This window comes from Manis javanica, chromosome 11, assembly GCF_040802235.1.
Source record: "Manis javanica isolate MJ-LG chromosome 11, MJ_LKY, whole genome shotgun sequence".
Taxonomy (NCBI): Eukaryota; Metazoa; Chordata; class Mammalia; order Pholidota; family Manidae; genus Manis; species Manis javanica.
Window position 1 is genome coordinate 76,414,355 of NC_133166.1, and position 23,118 is coordinate 76,437,472.

The 23,118-nt window shown below is 38.1% G+C and overlaps 1 protein-coding gene across 1 annotated transcript in view; it reads left to right on the forward strand.

Annotated features, from left to right (window-relative positions):
- CATSPERE (catsper channel auxiliary subunit epsilon) overlaps nucleotides 1–23,118 on the forward strand; it is a 151,229-nt gene that overhangs the window by 54,987 nt on the left and 73,124 nt on the right. Inside the window, exons 6-9 of the mRNA XM_073215735.1 lie at nucleotides 13,188–13,212; nucleotides 17,318–17,395; nucleotides 19,741–19,847; nucleotides 21,802–22,294. Of these exons, the coding sequence (XP_073071836.1) occupies nucleotides 13,188–13,212; nucleotides 17,318–17,395; nucleotides 19,741–19,847; nucleotides 21,802–22,294 (703 nt within the window). The remainder of the gene's footprint in view (nucleotides 1–13,187; nucleotides 13,213–17,317; nucleotides 17,396–19,740; nucleotides 19,848–21,801; nucleotides 22,295–23,118) is intronic.

Genomic DNA, 23,118 nt, shown 5'->3' on the forward strand with positions numbered 1-23,118 from the left:
GAGACTCACCTCAAACCCAAAGACATGCACAGACTAAAAGTCAAGGGATGGAAAAAAGATATTTCATGTGAACAACAGGGAGAAAAAAGCAGGTGTTGCAGTACTAGTATCAGATAGACTTCAAAACAAAGAAAGTAATAAGAGATAAAGAAGGACATTATATAATGATAAAGGGGTCAGTCCAACAAGAGGATCTAACCATTATAAATATATATATGCACCCAATACAGGAGCACCAACATATGTGAAACAAATACTAACATAATTAAAGGAGGAAATAGAATGCAATGTATTTATTTTAGAAGACTTCAACACACCACTCACTCCAAAGGAAAGATCCACCAGACAGAAAATAAGCACACAGAGGCACTGAACAACACACTAGGACAGATGGACCTAATAGACATCTATAGAACTCTATACCCAAAAGCAGCAGGGTACATATTCTTCTCAAATGCACATGAGGCATTCTCCAGAATAGACCACATACTAGGCCACAAAAAGAGACTCAGAAAATTCAAAAATATTGAAATTCTACCAACCAACTTCTCAGACCACAAAGGTATAAAACTAGAAATAAATTGTACAAAGAAAGCAAAAAGGCTCACAAACACATGAACGCCTAACAACATGCTCCTAAATAATCAATGGATCAATGACCAAATCAAAATAGAGATCAAGCAATATATGGAAACATGACAGCAACAACACAGAGCCCCAACTTCTGTGGGATGCTGTGAAAGCCGCTCTGGGAGGAAAGTATATAGCAATCCAGGCATATTTAAAGAAGGAAGAACAATCCCAAATAAATAGTCTAAAGTCACAATTATTGAAATTGGAAGAACAGATGAGGCCTAGGGTCAGCAGAAGGAGGGACATAATAAAGATCAGAGAAGAAATGAATAAAATTGAGAATAAAACAATAGAAAAAATCAATGAAATCAAGAACTAGTTCTTTGAGAAAATAAGCAAAATAAATAGGCTTTTAGCCAGACTTATTAAGAGAAAAAGAGAATCAACACACATCAACAGAATCAGAAATGAGAAAGGGAAAATCACGACGAACCCAACAGAAATACAAAGAATTATTAGAGAACACTATGAAAACCTATATGCTAACAAGCTGCAAAACCTACAAGAAATGGACAACTTCCTAGAAAAATACAACCATCCAAGACTGACCAAGGAAGAAACAGAAAATCTAAACAAACCAGTTACCAGCAACGAAATTGAAGCGGTAATCAAAAAACTACCCAAGAACAAAACCCCCGGGCCAGATGGATTTACCTCGAAATTTTATCAGACATACAGAGAAGACATAATACTCATTCTCCTTAAAGTTTTCCAAAAAAATAGAAGAGAAGGGAATACTCCCAAACTCTATGAAGCCAGCATCACCCTAATACCAAAACCACACAAAGATCCCACCAAAAAAGAAAATTACAGACCAATATCCCTGATGAACATGGATGCAGAAATACTCAACAAAATATCAGCAAAACAAGTTCAAAAATACACCAAGAGGGAGGGAGCCAAGATGGCGGCGTGAGTAGAGCAGTGGAAATCTCCTCCCAAAAACACATAGAGCTATGAAAATATAACAAAGAAAAATCTTCCTAAAATAGAGACCACAGGACACAGGACAACATCCAGACCACATCCACACCTGCAAGAACCCAGCGCCTTGTGAAGGGGGTAAGATACAAGCCCCAGCCCGGCGGGACCCGAGCGCCCCTCCCCCCGGCTCCCGGCGGGTGGAGAGAAACCGGAGCAGTTTTTTTTTTTGGCGAGCGCTTTTTGGAAGCCTTAGAGGGACGGGCCCCCGTTGCTGGGGAGGCGGGGTGGCGGGACCGGTGAGGAGGTGCCTGGGAACGGCGCCGGAGGACAAAGAATATCCCGCGTTTCTCCCTGCAAGACCTGGGGGCGGGTGCCTGAGACCGGTGCCTGAGGACGGAGGAGGTCGCGCGTTTTTCCCCTTTTTTTTTTTTTTTTTTCTCTTTTTGGCAAGCGCTTTTTGGAAGCCTTGAAGGGACGGGGACCCCAGTGCTAGGGAGGCACGGTGGCGGGACTGGTGAGCGGGTGGCTGGGACCGGCGCCTGAGGACAAAGAATATCCCCCGTTTTTCCCTGCGGGACCGGTGGGCGGGTGCCTGAGACCGGCACTTGAGGACAGAGGAAATCGCGCGTTTTTCCCCTTTTTTTTTTCTCTTTTCTGCGAGTGCTTTTTGGAAGCCTAAAAGGGACAGGGACCCCGGTGCTAGGGAGGCAGGGCGGCGGGACTGGTGAGCAGGTGCCTGGGACCGGCACCTGAGGACAAAGAATATCCCGCATTTTTCCCTGTGGGACCGGTGGGTGGGTGCCTGAGACCAGCACCTGAGGACGGAAGAAATCGCGCGTTTTTCCCCTTTTTTTTCTCTCTTTTTGCCAAGTGCTTTTTGGAAGCCTTGAAGGGACAGGGACCCCGGTGCTAGGGAGGCAGGGCGGCGGGACTGGTGAGCGGGTTCGTGGGACCAGTGCCTGAGGACCAAGAATATTGAGCGTTCCTTCCCTGCGGGACCGGTGGGTGGGTGCTTTTTGGAAGCCTTGAAAGGACAGGGACCCTGGTGCTAGGGAGACAGGGCAGCAGGACCAGTGCGCGGGTGCCTGGGACCGGCACCTGAGGAAAAAAAAAAAAAATCGCGTGTTTTTTCTTTTTTTTTTCCTTTCTGTTCCCTCTCTCATTGTTGCTGTTGTTGTTTTGGTTTGGAGAGTGCTTTTTGGAAATCTTAAAGGGGCAGGACAGGTCACTTAGACCAGAAGCAGGGAATCTGGGGATCTCTGGGCACTCTAACCCCCTGGGCAGCAGGGAGCACAGAGGCCCCTTACGGAGATAAATAGTCTCCTGGCTGCTCCCCCTCTAACGGGGCTCCACCATTTTGGAGGAACAGCCCCAGCCAGGCCAAGCCCACAGCAACAGTGGAGATAAACCCCAAAGCAACTGGGCAGGAAGCAGAAGCCCTGTCTGCGCACAGCTGCCCAGCACAAGCCACTAGAGGTCGCTATTCTCCCAGGAAAAGGCTACAAACCAACAAGAAGGGAAGCTCTTCCAGCGGTCACTTGTACCAGCTCTGCAGACTATCACTATCACCATGAAAAGGCAAAACTACAGGCAGACAAAGATCACAGAGACAACACCTGAGAAGGAGACAGACCTAACTAGTCCTCCTGAAAAAGAATTCAAAATAAAAATCATGAACATGCTGACAGAGATGCAGAAAAAAATGCAAGAGCAATGGGATGAGATGCAGAGAAAAATGCAAGAGCAGTGGGATGAGATGCAGAGAAAAATGCAAGAGCAGTGGGATGAAGTCCGGAAGGAGATCACAGATGTCAGGAAAGAGATCACAGAAGTGAAACAATCCCTGGAAGGATTTATAAGCAGAATGGATAAGATGCAAGAGGCCATTGAAGGAATAGAAGCCAGAGAACAGGAACGTATAGAAGCTGACATAGAGAGAGATAAAAGGATCTCCAGGAATGAAACAACACTAAGAGAAATATGTGACCAATACAAAAGGAAAAACATTCGTATTATAGGGATACCAGAAGAGGAAGAAAGAGGAAAAGGGATAGAAAGTGTCTTTGAAGAAATAATTGCTGAAAACTTCCCCAAACTGGGGGAGGAAATAATCGAACAGACCATGGAATTATACAGAACCCCCAACAGAAAGGATCCAAGGAGGACAACACCAAGACACATAATAATTAAAATGGCAAGGATCAAGGACAAGGAAAGAGTTTTAAAGGCAGCTAGAGAGAAAAAGGTCACCTATAAAGGAAAACCAATCAGGCTAACATCAGACTTCTCAACAGAAACCCTACAGGCCAGAAGAGAATGGCATGATATACTTAATGCAATGAAACAGAAGGGCCTTGAACCAAGGATACTGTATCCAGCACGACTATCATTTAAATATGATGGTGGGATCAAACAATTCCCAGACAAGCAAAAGCTGAGGGAATTTGCTTCCCACAAACCACCTCTACAGGGCATCCTACAGGGACTGCTCTAGATGGGAGCACCCCTAAAAAGAGCACAGAACAAAACACACAACATATGAAGAAGGGAGGAGGAGGAATAAGAAGGGAGAGAAGAAAAGACTCTCCAGACAGTGTATATAACAGCTCAATAAGCGAGCTAAGTTAGGCAGTAAGATACTAAAGAAGCTAACCTTGAACCTTTGGTAACCACGAATCTAAAGCCTGCAATGGCAATAAGTACATATCTTTCAATAGTCACCCTAAATGTAAATGGACTTAATGCACCAATCAAAAGACATAGAGTAATAGAATGGATAAAAAAGCAAGACCCATCTATATGCTGCTTACAAGAAACTCACCTTAAACCCAAAGATAAGCATAGACTAAAAGTCAAGGGATGGAAAAACATATTTCAGGCAAACAACAGTGAGAAGAAAGCAGGGGTTGCAGTACTAATATCAGACAAAATAGACTTCAAAACAAAGAAAGTAACAAGAGATAAAGAAGGCCACTACATAATGATAAAGGGCTTAGTCCAACAAGAGGATATAACCATTCTAAATATATATGCACCCAATACAGGAGCACCAGCATATGTGAAGCAAATACTAACAGAACTAAAGAGGGAAATAGACTGCAATGCATTCATTGTAGGAGACTTCAACACACCACTCACCCCAAAGGATAGATCCACCGGGAAGAAAATAAGTAAAGACACACAGGCACTGAACAACACACTAGAACAGATGGACCTAATAGACATCTATAGAACTTTACATCCAAAAGCAACAGGATATACATTCTTCTCAAGTGCACATGGAACATTCTCCAGAATAGACCACATACTAGCTCACAAAAAGAGCCTCAGTAAATTCCACAATATTGAAATTCTACCAACCAATTTTTCAGACCACAAAGGTATGAAAGTAGAAATAAATTCTACAAAGAAAACAAAAAGGCTCACAAACACATGGAGGCTTAACAACATGCTACTATATAATCAATGGATCAATGAACAAATCAAAATAGAGATCAAGGAATATATAGAAACAAATGACAACAACAACACTAAGCCCCAACTTCTGTGGGATGCAGCGAAAGCAGTCTTAAGAGGAAAGTATATAGCAATCCAGGCACACTTGAAGAAGGAAGAACAATCCCAAATGAATAGTCTAACATCACAATTATTAAAACTGGAAAAAGAAGAACAAATGAGGCCTAAAGTCAGCAGAAGGAGGGACATAATAAAGATCAGAGAAGAAATAAACAAAATTGAGAAGAATAAAACAATAGCAAAAATCAACGAAACCAAGAGCTGGTTCTTTGAGAAAATAAACAAAATAGATAAGCCTCTAGCCCAACTTATTAAGAGAAAAAGAGAGTCAACACAAATCAACATAATCAGAAATGAGAATGGAAAAATCACGACAGACTCCACAGAAATACAAAGAATTATTAAAGACTACTATGAAAACCTATATGCCAACAAGCTGGAAAACCTAGAAGAAATGGACAACTTCCTAGAAAAATACAACCTCCCAAGACTGACCAAGGAAGAAACACAAAAGTTAAACAAACCAATTACAAGCAAAGAAATTGAAACAGTAATCAAAAAACTACCCAAGAACAAAACCCCGGGGCCGGACGGATTTACCTCGGAATTTTATCAGACACACAGAGAAGACATAATACCCATTCTCCTTAAAGTGTTCCACAAAATAGAAGAAGAGGGAATACTCCCAAACTCATTCTATGAAGCCAACATCACCCTAATACCAAAACCAGGCAAAGACCCCACCAAAAAAGAAAATTACAGACCAATATCCCTGATGAACGTAGATGCAAAAACACTCAATAAAATATTAGCAAACAGAATTCAACAGTATATCAAAAGGATCATACACCATGACCAAGTGGGGTTCATCCCAGGGATGCAAGGATGGTACAACATTCGAAAATCCATCAACATCATCCACCACATCAACAAAAAGAAAGACAAAAACCACATGATCATCTCCATAGATGCTGAAAAAGCATTTGACAAAATTCAACATCCATTCATGATAAAAACTCTCAGCAAAATGGGAATAGAGGGCAAGTACCTCAACATAATAAAGGCCATATATGATAAACCCACAGCCAGCATTATACTGAACAGCGAGAAGCTGAAAGCATTTCCACTGAGATCGGGAACCAGACAGGGATGCCCACTCTCCCCACTGTTATTTAACATAGTACTGGAGGTCCTAGCCACGGCAATCAGACAAAACAAAGAAATACAAGGAATCCAGATTGGTAAAGAAGAAGTTAAACTGTCACTATTTGCAGATGATATGATACTGTACATAAAAAACCCTAAAGACTCCACTCCAAAACTACTAGAACTGATATCGGAATACAGCAAAGTTGCAGGATACAAAATCAACACACAGAAATCTGTAGCTTTCCTATACACTAACAACGAATCAATAGAAAGAGAAATCAGGAAAACAATTCCATTCACCATTGCATCAAAAAGAATAAAATACCTAGGAATAAACCTAACCAAGGAAGTGAAAGACTTATACTCTGAAAACTACAAGTCACTCTTAAGAGAAATTAAAGGGGACACTAATAAATGGAAACTCATCCCATGCTCATGGCTAGGAAGAATTAATATCGTCAAAATGGCCATCCTGCCGAAAGCAATATACAAATTTGATGCAATCCCTCTCAAATTACCAGCAACATTCTTCAATGAATTGGAACAAATAATTCAAAAATTCATATGGAAACACCAAAGACCCCGAATAGCCAAAGCAATCCTGAAAAAGAAGAATAAAGTAGGGGGGATCTCACTCCCCAACTTCAAGCTCTACTACAAAGCCATAGTAATCAAGACAATTTGGTACTGGCACAAGAACAGAGCCACAGACCAGTGGAACAGATTAGAGACCCCAGAAATTAACCCAAACATATATGGTCAATTAATATTTGATAAAGGAGCCATGGACATACAATGGCAAAATGACAGTCTCTTCAACAGATGGTGCTGGCAAAACTGGACAGCTACATGTAGGAGAATGAAACTGGACCATTGTCTAACCCCATATACAAAGGTAAACTCAAAATGGATCAAAGACCTGAATGTAAGTCACGAAACCATTAAACTCTTGGAAAAAAACATAGGCAAAAACCTCTTAGACATAAACATGAGTGATCTCTTCTTGAACATATCTCCCCGGGCAAGGAAAACAACAGCAAAAATGAGCAAGTGGGACTACATTAAGCTGAAAAGCTTCTGTACAGCGAAAGACACCATCAATAGAACAAAAAGGAACCCTACAGTATGGGAGAATATATTTGAAAATGACAGATCTGATAAAGGCTTGACGTCCAGAATATATAAAGAGCTCACACGCCTCAACAAACAAAAAACAAATAACCCAATTAAAAAATGGGCAGAGGAACTGAACAGACAGTTCTCCAAAAAAGAAATACAGATGGCCAAGAGACACATGAAAAGATGCTCCACATCGCTAATTATCAGAGAAATGCAAATTAAAACTACAATGAGGTATCACCTCACACCAGTAAGGATAGCTGCCATCCAAAAGACAAACAACAACAAATGTTGGCGAGGCTGTGGAGAAAGGGGAACCCTCCTACACTGCTGGTGGGAATGTAAATTAGTTCAACCATTGTGGAAAGCAGTATGGAGGTGCATCAAAATGCTCAAAACAGACCTACCATTTGACCCAGGAATTCCACTCCTAGGAATTTACCCTAAGAACGCAGCAATCAAGTTTGAGAAAGACAGATGCACTCCTATGTTTATCGCAGCACTATTTACAATAGCCAAGAATTGGAAGCAACCTAAATGTCCATCTGTAGATGAATGGATAAAGAAGATGTGGTACATATACACAATGGAATACTACTCAGCCATAAGAAGTGGAAAAATCCAACCATTTGCAGCAACATGGATGGAGCTGGAGAGTATTATGCTCAGTGAAATAAGCCAAGCGGAGAAAGAGAAATACCAAATGATTTCACTCATCTGAGGAGTATAGGAACAAAGGAAAAACTGAAGGAACAAAACAGCAGCAGAATTACAGAACCCAAAAATGGACTAACAGGTACCAAAGGGAAAGGAACTGGGGAGGATGGGTGGGCAGGGAGGGATAAGGGGGGGGAAGAAGAAGGGGGGTATTAAGATTAGCATGCATGGGGGGGAGGGAGAAAGGGGAGGGTGGGCTGCACAACACAGAGAGGACAAGTAGTGACTCTACCACATTTTGCTAAGCTGATGGACAGTAACCGTAATGTGGTTGTTAGGGGGGACCTGATATAGGGGAGAGCATAGTAAACATAGTATTCTTCAGGTAAGTGTAGATTAAAAATTTAAAAAAAAAAAAAAGAAAGAAAGAAAGAAAAGGGGGATTACTCCTTAACAGGATAAAACTATTGGTAAATCAAAGATCAACGCATGCTTTAAATATCCTTAATGTTGATCACTTAAAGGGTGTCAGATGATCAGCTATGGAGGTACTCTTTTCTGATAATATTCCTTTCTCTTAATTAAAAAAAAAAAAAAAAGCAGTTACTGTGTGCTGACCTCCAATGAGTTCTGCACAGTGGTATAGAGGGCATGTCAAAGTGTGGGCAAAGGGTCTGTTTGTTTCTACGCAGAAGATCAAGGCCTAGCTTGGATACCCAGAAAATGAACTAAGATACGATATGAGGAGGAGCTTCCGGCATCAGCACTCTCTGGAGGACTCGTGCCGGGGGATGATCATCAAAAAGCCTCCACAGGGATCCGGACGATGCTGCGGTTGTGGCTGCATCCAGCCCACCATCTCCTGGACTTGCCATAAGAAGGAGGAGGGAGATGTCTAGGCTGGCATGTGCATACAGTGAGACAACGAATTTGACTGGATCTGTACTGTTGGAACTCAACCAGGAGTTGGGAGGGGTGCAAGTTGTAGCACCCCAAAATCTCATGACTATAGACTATCTATGGTTAAAAGAACATATGGGATGTGAACAGATCCCAGAAATGGGCTGCTTTAATTTGTCTGATGGTTCAAGTACAGTTGGAAAATATCCATCATATCATAGATAAATTTTCACAAATGCCTAGGGTGCCTAAATGGTTTTCTTGGCTTCACTGGAGATGGCTGGTAATTATAGATTTGCTTTGTTTATGTCACCGTATTCCTATTATGTCAATATGTGTGCGCAAATTAGTTAGTAGTTTAAAACCTATACATACTTAAGGTACTATACAAGAAGATATGTCAAAGAAATAATCAATCCTCCCAAGTTTCCTTCATATGCTACATCTATAGCTTTTCTTCTTCCTTCCTAATTACAAACTTTAAATAGAATTCGTGCCTCATATCGAATTTACCGAGTATCATAATTCCTCCAGGTGGTAAAGATACCTCGAGACAAGTGCTGGGCATAGAAGCCACAGGGCATAAATCTGCAAAGAAGTAAAAAGCTAACCTTTGCAAACAATATGGCTTCTCTCTCACTTACCAACTTTACATTTCCCTGTATGGCCCCGGAAGATGACTGGTTAGCCAGAGACGGGTAAGATTCCTCAAGGGAGGAACAACCTAAGACAGGCACAGTCGCAGGGGGGCCATCAGGTGAGAATTTGGGGATCAACAGAGGTGAGGCTCAGAACCTCACCCCCCCTGCTTTGAGAGAAATCTTCTGCATCCGTGGATGTCTTGCTGCCCTTGTCTAGCCTGGATTAATACTTAGTCCATAGGCACACACCTGATCATCTGATCATCTACATTTGCCTTCTTACAGCACTAAACTATGTTTTCTACCTTTATCTTGCATCTACCTACCACTTCAGCATTTTATTAAAAATAAAAATAATAATAATAATAGGAGAAATGTGGGATCAACATATAAATCAAGTACAAAAATCAAATGAATATTCATATTTGACCTGATGGTTTATAGGTCATATTGCATGATCAAAACCGAAAGTTTCTGTGATGACTGCTCTTGTACTGTTCACCATGTAAGAATTTATTCACTCTGTAAGAATTCGTTCACCATGTAAGAACTTGTTCGTTATGCTTCAGAAGATTGGAGACTGACGAGAATTAGGCTTGAGATGGATTAATGATTGTACATTGAGCATTGACCCCCCTATACTGAATTTTATTGTTGTTAACAACCATTTGATCAATAAATATGAGAGATGCCCTCTCAAAAAAAAAAAAAAAAAAAAAAAAAATACACCAAGAGGATCATATACCATGACCAGCGATGCAAGGATGGTACAACATTTGAAAATCCATCAACATCATCCACCACATCAATAAAAAGGACAAAAATCACATGATCATCTCCATAGACACTGAAAAAGCATTCGACAAAATTCAACATCCATTCATGATAAAAACGCTCAACAAAATGGGTATAGAGGGCAAGTACCTCAACATAATAAAGCCCATATATGGTAAACCCACAGCCAACATCATACTGAACAGCGAGAAGCTGAAAGCTTTTCCTCTCATATCGGGAACAAGACAGGGACACCCACTCTCCCCACTGTTATTCAACATATTACTGGAGGTCCTAGCCACAGCAATTAGACAAGACAAAGAAATACAAGGAATCCAGATTGGTAAAGAAGAAGTCAAACTGTCACTATTTGCAGATAATGTGATATTGTACATAAAAACCCTAAAGACTCCACTCCAAAACTAGAACTAATATTGGATTTCAGCAAAGTTGCAGGATACAAAATTAACCACAGAAATCTGTGGCTTTCCTATACACTAACAATGAAATAATAGAAAGAGAAATCAGGAAAACAATTCCATCCACAGTTGTATTAGGATAAAATACCTAGGAATAAACCTAACCAAGGAAGTGAAAGACCTATACCCTGAAAACCACAAGACACTCTTAAGAGAAATTAAAGAGGACACTAACAAATGGAAATTCATTCCACGCTCTTGGCTAGGAAGAATTAATATCGTCACAATGGCCATCCTGCCCAAAGCAATCCACAGATTCAATGCAATCCCTATCAAATTACCAACAGCATTCTTCAATGAACTGGAACAAATAGTTCAAAAATTCATATGGAACCACCAAAGACCCCAAATAGCCAAAGCAATCCTGAGAAGGAAGAATAAAGTGGGAGGGGATCTTGCTCTCTAACTTCAAGCTCTACTACAAAGCCTCAGTAATCAAGACAATTTGGTACTGGCACAAGAACAGACCCACACACCAGTGGAACAGAATAGAGACTCCAGACATTACCCCAAACATATACGGTCAATTAATATATGATAAAGGAGCCATGGACATACAGTGGGGAAATGACAGCCTCTTCAACAGTTGGTGTTGGCAAAACTGGACAGCTACATGTAAGAGAATGAAACTGGATCACTGTCTAACCCCATACACAAAAGTAAATTTGAAATGGATCAAAGACCTGAATGTAAGTCACAAAACCATAAAACTCTTAGAAAAAAACATAGGCAAAAATCTCTTGGACATAACCATGAGTGACTTCTTCATGAACATATCTCCCCAGGCAAGGGAAACAGAAGCAAAAATGAACAAGTGGGACTCTATCAAGCTGAAAAGCTTCTGTATAGCAAAGGACACCATCAATAGCACAAAAAGGCATCCTACAGTTTGAGAGAATATATTCATAAATGACAGAACCAATAAAGGGTTGACATTCAAAATATATAAAGAGCTCATGTGCCTCAACAAACAAAAAGCAAATAGTCCAATTAAAAAATGGGCAGAGGAGCTGAACAGACACTTCTCCAAAGAAGAAATTCAGATGGCCAACAGACACATAAAAAGATGCTCTACATCGCTAGTCATCAGAGAAATACAAAATAAAACCACAATAAGATATCACCTCACACCAGTAAGGATCGCCACCATCCAAAAGACAAACAACAGCAAATGTTGGCGACGTTGTGGAGAAAGGGGAACCGTCCTACACTGCTGGTGGGAATGTAAATTAGTTCAACCATTGTGGAAAGCAGTATGGAGGTTCCTCAAAAAACTCAAAAAAGAAATACCATTTGACCCAGGAATTCCACTCCTAGGAATTTACCCTAAGAATGCAGCAGCCCAGTTTGAAAAAGATGTATGTACCCCTATGTTAATCACAGCACTATTTACAAAAGCCAAGAAATGGAAGCAACCTAAGTGTCCATCAGTACATGAATGGATAAAGAAGAGGTGGTACATATACACAATGGAATATTATTCAGCCATAAGAAGAAAACAAATCCTACCATTTACAAAAACATGGATGGAGGTAGAGGGTATTTTGCTCAGTGAAATAAGCCAAGCAGAGAAAGACGAGTACCAAATGATTTCACTCATATGTAGAGTATAAGAACAAAGAAAAAACTGAAGGAGCAAAACAGCAGCAGACTCACAGAACCCAAGAATGGACTAATAGTTACCAAAGGGAAAGGGACTGGGAAGGATTGGTGTTAAGGGAGGGATAAGGGTTGGGGGGAAGAAAGAGGCTATTATGATTAGCATGTATAATGTGGGGGGAGGCATGGAGAGAGCTGTGCAACACAGAGAACACAAGTAGTGATTCTACAGCATCTTACTACACTGATGGACTGTAATGGGGGTGTTGGGGGGACTTGGTGAAGGTGGGAACCTAGTAAACATAATGTTTCTCATGTAATTGTAGATTAATGATACCAAAAAAAATACATGCAACTGAACATACAAATAAATGTGTTTCTTTCAGAAAATTTACATTGAAAGGCTGGCAACTGAAGGATGTGCTGTGCTAATTTAGTGAATTTTTGACATAAATTACAACCAATAAAGACTATGGACTTTTTTAATGGAATCATCATGTCACATTTTTACAATTTGTCATGCAACTTTGGCTATGTGAATTTGTAGGGTAGTTAAGATAGCATATGCAGATTTAAGCCTTTCAGCATTTTGTGATGACACATGAGAATTAATAGCTACATGTAAGTTTAGACATATGTAGCTCTTTTTAATGCTTAGCATTAAATCAATTATATATCTGTAGTGGAATGTATAGAGAATATTCCAAGATTTAGGAACACGTATATTGAAAGTAGAATATTCAAACTAACATTTAGCATGTTGTTTACTAAAATATGATTCTCTTTTTCCCAACAGAAATTTCTTTCACAATTTAACCCAGGTAAAACATTTTTTTTAATTTTATATCTTCATTTATCACTACTATACTTCCCTCTTATCTTCCAGACTTACTGGAAGAGTAATTTTCCAAACTAATTTTTCAACATATTTGCTTAGAAAACTGGTACTCAAGATGTGGTTTAGGGAGCCCCCCCTCCAGGGATCCACAGAGCTTTTCAGGAGGTCTATGAAGTCTAGCCTTTTCCAAGCACATTTCTATGTGAGGATACATTTTGCCCATATACTTCCACCAAACCAACATATAACAACAGCTTGAGTGCAGGAGCACAGATGATAATCCAGCTGTCTGCAGTTAAACCACATATTGAAGATACTTGGTGATATAAAATGTAAGACAGCCACTCTTCTTACTAATTTATTTTTGTTTGAGAAAAATATTTTTTCATAAAAATGCTAGTTATGTTAACATAGAATGGGTTTATCATAGTTTTTTAAATAAATTAATGCATATCTTTAAATACATATATTTAATTTTTATATGGGAAATATTGATGAGCTGAACCCACATAAAAGCTCTGTGAGAATCTGAATAATTGTTAAAACTATGAAGGGGTCTTGGGGTGAAACTGTTAACATCTGTATTAGAGGATGACTAGGAGTATGGTGAAGACATAGATTAAAAAATTTTTCAGTTGAAATAAGGTAAAAATATTTGGAAATTGAAGTTATATAGATATTTTAATTTTCTCAAAGCAGTGATTTATGGGAAAGAAGAGACAGCAAAAATAATAATAATAAGTAAATTTCCTTGGATTAAGATGTCTAAATGAACCCATGTGTCCATATGTACTCCTATCCCAAATGACATTATAGAATTATTTATTAAGGCTATAACAAGAAAATACTTAACAGTGGATAAAGAGTTGTATTTAATACAAAAAATACAGGGAAACTTCTAGAAATGGAATACATATCATAGACCTAAATAATACAGAATAACCTCCATCTCACTTAAAGCAAAAAGAGATGCCTCTAGAACAAATATGTGTGGGCATGTATAACAACAGTATAGACTTTTACTCTAATGTAGGTGCATATATGTGTATAGAATTTAAAAGCAAGTAAAAAAAATCCTAGTTGTCACAAATAATTAAAGAACTAAAAGCCAGAATTATGAGATTGAGTTCTGAACTGTGGGTATTTAGCAAAAATGCCAAAAGTAGAGGTGCTCATAAAGTGCATCCCTCCCAGACAGAAAGAACCCAAATGTCCATTAATAGGAGAATGGAAAAAGTTGTGGTATATTCACATGATCGTATTTTAAATAACAGTGAAAATGAATGAGTCAAGTTACGGGCAATAACATGAATAAATCCTAGTTGCATAATGTTGAAAGAAAAAAAGCGGGTTCTGTGGGGCTATGTGTGGTATGATCAAATGAAATGAGTCAGAAATTAAATGTGTTAAAAAGAAATAAACACATTCAGGAAAGAATTCAGAAAAGTGAGCAACTCTGGCAGACACAGGGAACCAAAATGAGGAGGAATACATAGATAAATGAAAGATATTTATAAGGTTTTAGTTCTTGAGTTGAGTTGTGGGTTCCTGGTTTTCCTTTTACTAATTTAAAGTTCAAATAATTACATAAGAGAGGGTCATGCCAATAAGAGTGTTATGAACCAAGGATTGGGATTATTCTGGTTCTGTGTCTGTGTACTTGAAATTCAAACAAAGAGCTCTTACAAAATTACAAAAACTGTAAGTGACAATAGAAAATGTAGAAGAGCAAGGTACACAAGAGCAAATATAACAGACATGAAAGGATGTGGAAATTCACCTTGCTCAGGAAAGTTCAAATTAAATTAACAATTAAATGTCACACTGGTAAAACTTAAACTAGAGAAAATTACTACTGCTATAGGGAATCTGGGCAAAAGGGTCCAACTCAAACTTTGCCAGTGGAAAATGTAGAGTTAGGCCTTACTGCATTTTTGGAGGGTAATGTGGAAACACCTGTTAGAATAAAAATATATATACTCTTTGGAACAACAATCCTATTCCTGAGAAATTTACTCCACAGAAATAAAATCTCCAGTACATAGGGCTATATGAAAAAGGATCTACATTTTACAGCATTACAATAGTGGTAAAACAAAACAAAACAAAACTGGAGCCACTGTAAAATTTCATCATTATAGAAATTGATCTTTAAATTACAGTGTGACCACAAAGAATATTATTCAGACATAGTAAGAGTTAACAGTGGGAAATTTCATGATGTATACTTGAGTGAAAAAAAGGAGAATATGGAAAGTATGTATAATATCCAAGTTGGTTTAAAAACCTTTAAAATGCCTCTTCTTAAAATACATATATATTTGTGCATCTGTCTGCAAATGCTTATATAGCGTGGAGAAAAATAGGTAAAGTACACACTTGTTAATTCAAATTACATAGGTTGAGAGAAGATTAATACAAGTGAAGGGAATATAAGGAGAAATAATGTCCTGCAATAAAACCATTATGATTAACACACATAATATAGGGGGTGGGGCACGGGGAAGGCTGTACAACATAGAGAAGACAAGTAGTGATTTTATAGCATCTTACTATGCTGATGGACAGTGACTGTAATGGGGTATGTGGTGGGGACTTGATAATGGGGGGAGTCTAGTAACCATAATGTTGCTCATGTAATTGTACAGTAATGATACCAAAATAAAAAAATAAAAAAATAAAGAAGAGTTAACAGGGCAAAAAAAAAAAAAAACCAAAGGAAGAAAAGAAGAAAGGGAGGGCATGTGAGCAGTAATACTTATAGGGACAATATAGAATCTAAGGCAAACAGATTTCACAGGACAAAGAGGAACACCATATAGTTATAAAAGAATAAAATATTCATATAGAGAGAGATGCAGATGTTGAAGTTCTTAACTTAAAGAATTTCTACAAATTAATAAATGAAAGACTGGCAACCCAATCAAAAAATGGAAAATGGGCAACAGAAATGAACAAACACTTCACCATACAGGAAATACATATGGAAAGATGCTCAGACTTTCTCACAGTGAAATAAGTGCAGATTAAAACTGCATCAAAGTATCATTTTTCACCCATCAGACTGGCAGCATCCAAATATATACAACACACTAATTGGGGAAGACTGTAAGGAAAGAAAACTCATACATTTCTGGTGAGAGAATGTTATTGGTGCAAATGCTACAGAGGACAATTAAGCAGTATCTATAAAAATTAAAAACCCATATACTCTGACTCAACAATTACACTTTTAGGAATATTCTGAAGTACAAAATCATGTATGTACAATTTGCTCATTGAAGCATTGATTATAATGGCAAAGGATTGGAAGCAAATATTTGTACATATTTACCTCTTTCAAAATGTTACTCTTTAAATAAATTATGGTTCCTCCACAGTTGGGAATAATATGAAGCTGAAAAATTAGAATATGTAAAGATCTCTAAGATAAAACTCTACCTAAAAAACACAGTATTGGAAAAAAATGTGTTAGCATGCTTGCATTTCTATACAAAGAAAAAATCACATTTTCATTGGTAATGCACCAAAATATTTAGAAATAAAAACAAGAACTACTAATAGTAATTACTTGGGTGCAGTGGACTTTGGGAACTAGGTATTGGGATACAATACAGGGTGGAAGATACAATTCTTGCTATATTTGTAATATAATTTGTTTTAACTAACTTAACAAATGGCTATTGAAAAAAATAAACAAGAAAGAAGAGAACCAAGATCTACATCTATTGAAATAGCCATGGTGTATCAAGTGGTAAAAGCAAGTTAGAAATAACATGTACAATATGATTCCCTTTTTGTACAGTATGTGTGGGGCAGGAGTTGTGTCTGTGAGTGTAGAGAAAGTTTTATAAGCATTCATATGAAGTTTTAACATTAGTTATCTCAGGAGTGTACAGAGATATTGTTAACTCTTATATGTCTTTGGAGTGTTTCACTTGTTAAAAACATATTGCTTTTGATTTTTTTAAATGGGATAATCAAAAATTTTTAAATACGTAAGAACATTTTTATGGTTACATTTTTCCACAACTAAAAATGCAACTTGACCAAAATGTAAAGAAATGCAAACATATTTTATTTTGTAGGTTGTAGTTATATGGATATATGATCCAGAAAATGCAGACGCTGATGAGTTGCTATGGAGCGCAAATGAACCTTCACTAGTAGGTGGAAACATTATTATCATAACTAAAATAATATGTTACATTTCTTTTTTAAGGACTGTGTTAAATTTATTTTAAGTGGCCCAGCACTAACTAGCTGACTGGCTGGAGCTGTAGTGGGCTCAGGCTGGGGGTCCCTGGGCACTCCACACCAGGAAGGCCCCAGTGGGATGGTTGGAGCTAAAGTTGTGTGAGCCATGGGGTCCTGAGGCACTCTGCTCAGTGAGCACCCTGTTGGAATGGCTGGGGTTTAAGTGGGCATAAGCCAGGTCCTGAGGCTGGATCTGAAACTGGCACGGGCCAGGAGGTCCTCCAGGTAGGGGGCACCTTGGCAGGGCAGTTGGAATCAAAGTGAGCATGGGCTGGGTGGTCCCAGCGTGCTTCAAGGTGGGACTTCCCTGGTAGGATGTCAGGGATGTTCCCAGGTGTGCTTCATGCAGTAGCACCCTAGCAGGATGGGCGAAACCCCAGCAGGCAGGCTTTGGGGGAGATGGGAGGCTGTCCCAGGGCATTATACACAAGGGGCCCCCAGGTGGGACTACTGCAGCTTGGGCAGGTGCACTGGGGCATGGGCGGAGATGTGACTTGTGGGTCATCTGGAGCCAGTGTGGACTAGGGTCCTGGGGCTTGCTGTGTGGGCAGGTTGGCTAGTGCTCTGAAACCTGCTCCAATCCAGGCTATCAAAGAGGAGAGGGAATGTGAACAGTGGCACTCACCAGCACCTCCAGTTCTGGAGAGAGGTCCACTAATTCCCCCACCATCTGGCGGGCTCTCTAGCGTTAGTGGGTTTCCTTCACTTATAGCCTACTTGCCCTTTAAATCGCAGGCTCTTTACTGTGCCCCAGGGTAGATGAATCTGCCTGTGGGTCCCTGGATAGTACTCCTTCCTCCCTGCTGCACTTCCTAGCGTGGGGTAGATTCCTGTGTTTTTCCTGCTGTTCTCTATGTGGTCTTTCTATTCTTTCAAAATAAAATAGTTAAAATTCCATGTAATAGTTCCTTCAACATTTGCCCAATGTACTAAGAATAAAATCTAAACTATTCAAGATCTACATTGTCAAATATATTCATTCAATCAAATACCATGCTATCATTAAAAGTGATGTTATATAGACTTTAGGTTATATAGCATGAATACATAACAGCAGCCCACATTTGTTAAATCCTAAGGGAATATACTAAATGTGTTTTTTATATTTTTTAATCATCTATATGTGATGATTAAATATTCTGTGTTTATAAAATTATCTTCAATGACTATGAATTATCCTTAATGGAAAAACATGTCTTTAAACTTGTTTACATGATTGCCTTAATTTTTCCTTGGCCTTTCTTTTTTTCTATTATCTTATTGTATATGTTGCTTATTATATTTTATTTCCATCTTATTTTATGCTACATTAAGAATGCTTCATTTACTCTTTTCCTCTGGAGTTTTATGACGGATAGTTGTGTTTAAAATTCTGAATAGTGAATAAGATTTTCAGAAACAAAATTTAAATATCTCTTATTTATTGTTTACTAGGCAAACCTATATTTCTCTATCAAAAGTCAATAAATGTGAATTCTTCAGTGAGGCCTTCCCTGAACACCATTCACTCTCAAAAATAAGTTAATCCCACAGTCTTAGCAACTATACATTACTGACACTTTTTACAGCAATCTCAATGGCTCTTATGGGTTGTTGACATATTTCTCTGAAATTAAACAGAAACGTTATTGGAGGATTATGGCAGAAGGAATCTGTGGAATTCTAGACTAACCCTCAATATCTGGTTTTTTTATTCTAGGGATTCCCCATAATGAAACTATTGCCTCTATTCTAAAAATACCTCATTAGGGATAATTCCAGTCAATTCAACTTCTCCTTAAATCTATGTAGAAAAAGAGAGAGCACGTCAGGTCTAGCTATATACTAAGATAATTTTTTTAAAAGCCTCCAGATATCATTTGAAACCTGCTTTGGAAAGGTACATTGTTTTAAAGTCAGGTTCATATCAAAATAATTCTAACAATTTGTTCTAGAAACTCCATTATGTATTTCATTGAAATTAAAACTAAAGACATTTATTTAAGTGTCCCAAAAATCTCTGTTCATTTAGGATTCTGATTGTACATAGTGTTTTCAACAAGTTGGAAACTGTATTATGATTTATTTATAATTCATAAAGTTCTAATGGGGTTTTTCTAATAGAAAAAACCCAGAATCCTGAAAATGTGGTAAATTTATAAATGTAAACAATGTCTTAACTAAAATAATATTCAGCAAGTCATAATATAATTTCAGATTAATTTTGGCTATGAAAAGAGTAAAAAGAGGACTGTTTTTTGTTTTTTTTTTACAGAACTCCGTAATACTTAGCAAGCAGTTTGCCACATTGGGACAGAAGCCTATCTTATATACAGTTCTGAATAAGAAAGTTTATTTTCCACATAGAAAAATGAAGAATGGGTATTTAATTTTTTAATTTCAAATATAAATTTTATTTTTAAAATTCAGTAAAACAACTATCAAAAACTTAAAAGTTTAAAACCCTAGTGGAATTTCATGGAATATCGTATATGTAATTTCCAAACAGCTTTTTTGATACACACAAAAAAAATTGTGATAATCAGAACTAGTCACCAACTCAAATAATGCCAGTCACACTCCTGGATTATAGCTTCATTGTTTGTATTAATAACTAAACCTCAATCCAAAAGCCTCCTTCAGAATGGTGCCAAATCCTGGCAACATCTCAAAATATTTCCTGCTAGCTCATAAAACTGGTCCACAGTAGTGTGACTGGTACCACAATCATTAGCACCATCAGTGTATGTGCACGCACACACACACACACACCACGATTCCACCTGAGAAGTAAAATCTATTACTGTTAAAGTTAGTAGGTGACCATGGGGTTCAGACAGCCTTTCTTAATCTATTGAGCACCTAGCATAGGACAAGGTACTTATAACAAAAAGATACAATTCCTCCCCTCAATGACCTTACAGTTAGTTGGGGGACAAGTAAACAAATAGATGTTATGATGAAGATGAGCCCAGGGTGAAGTGGAATACATAGAGGGTACACCGACCATGGCATGCAAGAGGGAATTGGGACAGACTTTCCTGAAGAGGCAACATGAATATTATTGAAAAGAAATAAAAGTCTGTTTCTGGGTTTCTGTTTGTTTGTTTTTTAGATTCCACATATAAATGAAATCATATGGCATTTGTATTTCTCTGGAATAAGTACTATGCAAGAATCTTGCATATTATCATGCAGATAGTCATATGGGCACATGGGCAAAAGGTTTAAAAAAATAAGTACTTATTCCAGAGAAATACAAATGCCATATGATTTCATTTATATGTGGAATCTAAAAAATAAACAAACAGAAACCCAGAAACAGACTAATAAATATGGAGAACAAACTGGTAGCTGCATAGGGGAAGGAAGTAGGGGAATGGGCAAAGTAGGTGAAGGGGATCAAGAGGTACAAACTTCCATTTACAAAACAAAAAAGTCTTTTCCCCTGTTTAAAAAAAAAACCAGTAAGTCATGGGGATGAAAGACACAGCAGGAGGAACACTCAATAACAGTGTAATAACTTGGTATGGTGACATGTGGTAACTACACGTATCACGTGTTTTGTAACATTTAAATGTGGAATCACTATGTTGTACACCTGAAACTATTATAATATTATGTCAACTATACTTCAGTTAAAAAAAAAATTGCACTTCCCTGGATAAATGGGCCTCCCAGTTAGTAATTTCCAGGATTTCAAATCTGCTTTGAGTTCCTTCCTGTGTATCTTTATTTTGTATTTCATCTGGCACCAACTTTGCCATATCAAGAGAAAACTAGAACTGGGCTCAAAAAATGCCAGGACATCTAAATTCAAAGCCAGAGCACAACTGGGAATGAATCAAGCTAATCAGAGTTTTTCAAATCTACAGGAAGTGAGATTCTTCAACACAGGTAGTCAATCATTGCAGAACTCACATAGAAACCGTGTTCACTTGGCTGTGGACTAAAGGGGTGTTGCCTAAGTCATGCTCTCAATGACTCAGTTACTGCCTTGGGTGTGAGCGACTTGGGGAAGGGACAAGTTTATGTGCAGTGGCCCAAAATGAGGCACAGCATGATTTCTGAGTTGTCTATAAATGTGGGTTTGTTTTTCTACTTTTATTGCACATTTAGCCAGATGAATTTCAACCCCCTCAAGAAAAAAAAAAACACAATGAGGAGAAATGGAGCAGTGGAACCATTTTATTACTATTTGATTTGTTTTACCCAGATTTATGTTGCTAAAAACAAAAATTTTTTAAAAGACGGTAAATGTCAGCACTGTGCAAGGTGGATGAGAGGAGAGAGAAAAACTATTTTATTCTTATGTTTTCTATTTTTCTCTTCTTAGGACCTGGCATATCTCACTACCAATGAAGAGAGATGACATGCTAAAGGCGATTAAAGGAAATCAAGTGGCCTTTCAAGATTGCTTTATTGCAGATTTTCTTTTTGTGCTAACTTCTCCTTTGTTGACAATGCCTGAGATTCCTGGTTTTTTACCAATCTCTTCACCACGTGGTAGTCAGTTAATTGCAGACTCAGATGCTTGTGTACCTTCATTTACTGTTGTGGTAGCTGATATGGAGACCTTCCAAACAAACGATTCATTCCATACTTGGACCAGAGTCAGAGTGCCTCCAAACATTTTGACTAGTGACGAAAGACACAATGTGTCTGATGTGAACCTATCACAGGATGGAATATTTTTTCTAATAAAAGGAACTCTTTACTTAAAAAGTTTTCATGCATTTAGAAGACTGGGAAAACCTGAAGATCTTCCTGATGGTGGAATCATTGGCATTGCATCAAGAACATGGTGTTGGACCAAATATTTATTGAAGGTTAGTACCAGATTATGTATATGCATATTACACCTACACATTTAGGTATATTTACTATACCATTTAATTCAGTGATATATCATAGACTCTGCTTTGCAGTTTTTTGTAGTTATTTTATTTATGGTTGTAAATAGCTTTGTATTCCTGATCTAACTTCTCAGATGCCTCTATACAGAGATGTACCTCCAACAATAGAGAATAAAATTAATCTTGCATATTATCATGCAGATAGTCATATGGGCACATGGGCAAAAGGTTTAAAAAATAATTCTCTCCAAAGACACTCTTCGCTCTCAAAGATGTATTAACTCCTCCTCTTCTAACAATATAGTGACTAAGATATCCTGAATCTGTCACATTACAAAATACCTAAATGCTGCACAAAAATTTAAACTTTTTAAGCACATAGATAGACTTATATGGAAATAGGGGAAATATTGAGGGGAAAGGGGGGAGTCCTGAAGCAATAATTCAGAGGCATAAGCAAATTCTAAAATCTTAACTGCCATAAAGTCATGTGCTGATCTCAGATATTTAGGACTCTGGTACTTGGATACATAGTCTTGGGCCCAAGCAAGGCAGGGCATCTGATAATAATTTTTGTAGAAAACAAGAACCTTCAAAAGTTCCCTAACAGAATTAAGTCTATCCAAGCTTTCACTCTTAGAAAGAGAGAAAAAGTCTGCCTTTTAATTCATGACCAGAGCCAAGCCAGGCACTCTGGGACTCAAATTCACAGCACCTGTGTAGTTATAAAATATTAAGCTTTACACAATGCAGAATCAAACACAAGTCCTTTCTGTAGGAATAAACCCTCAAGTCAG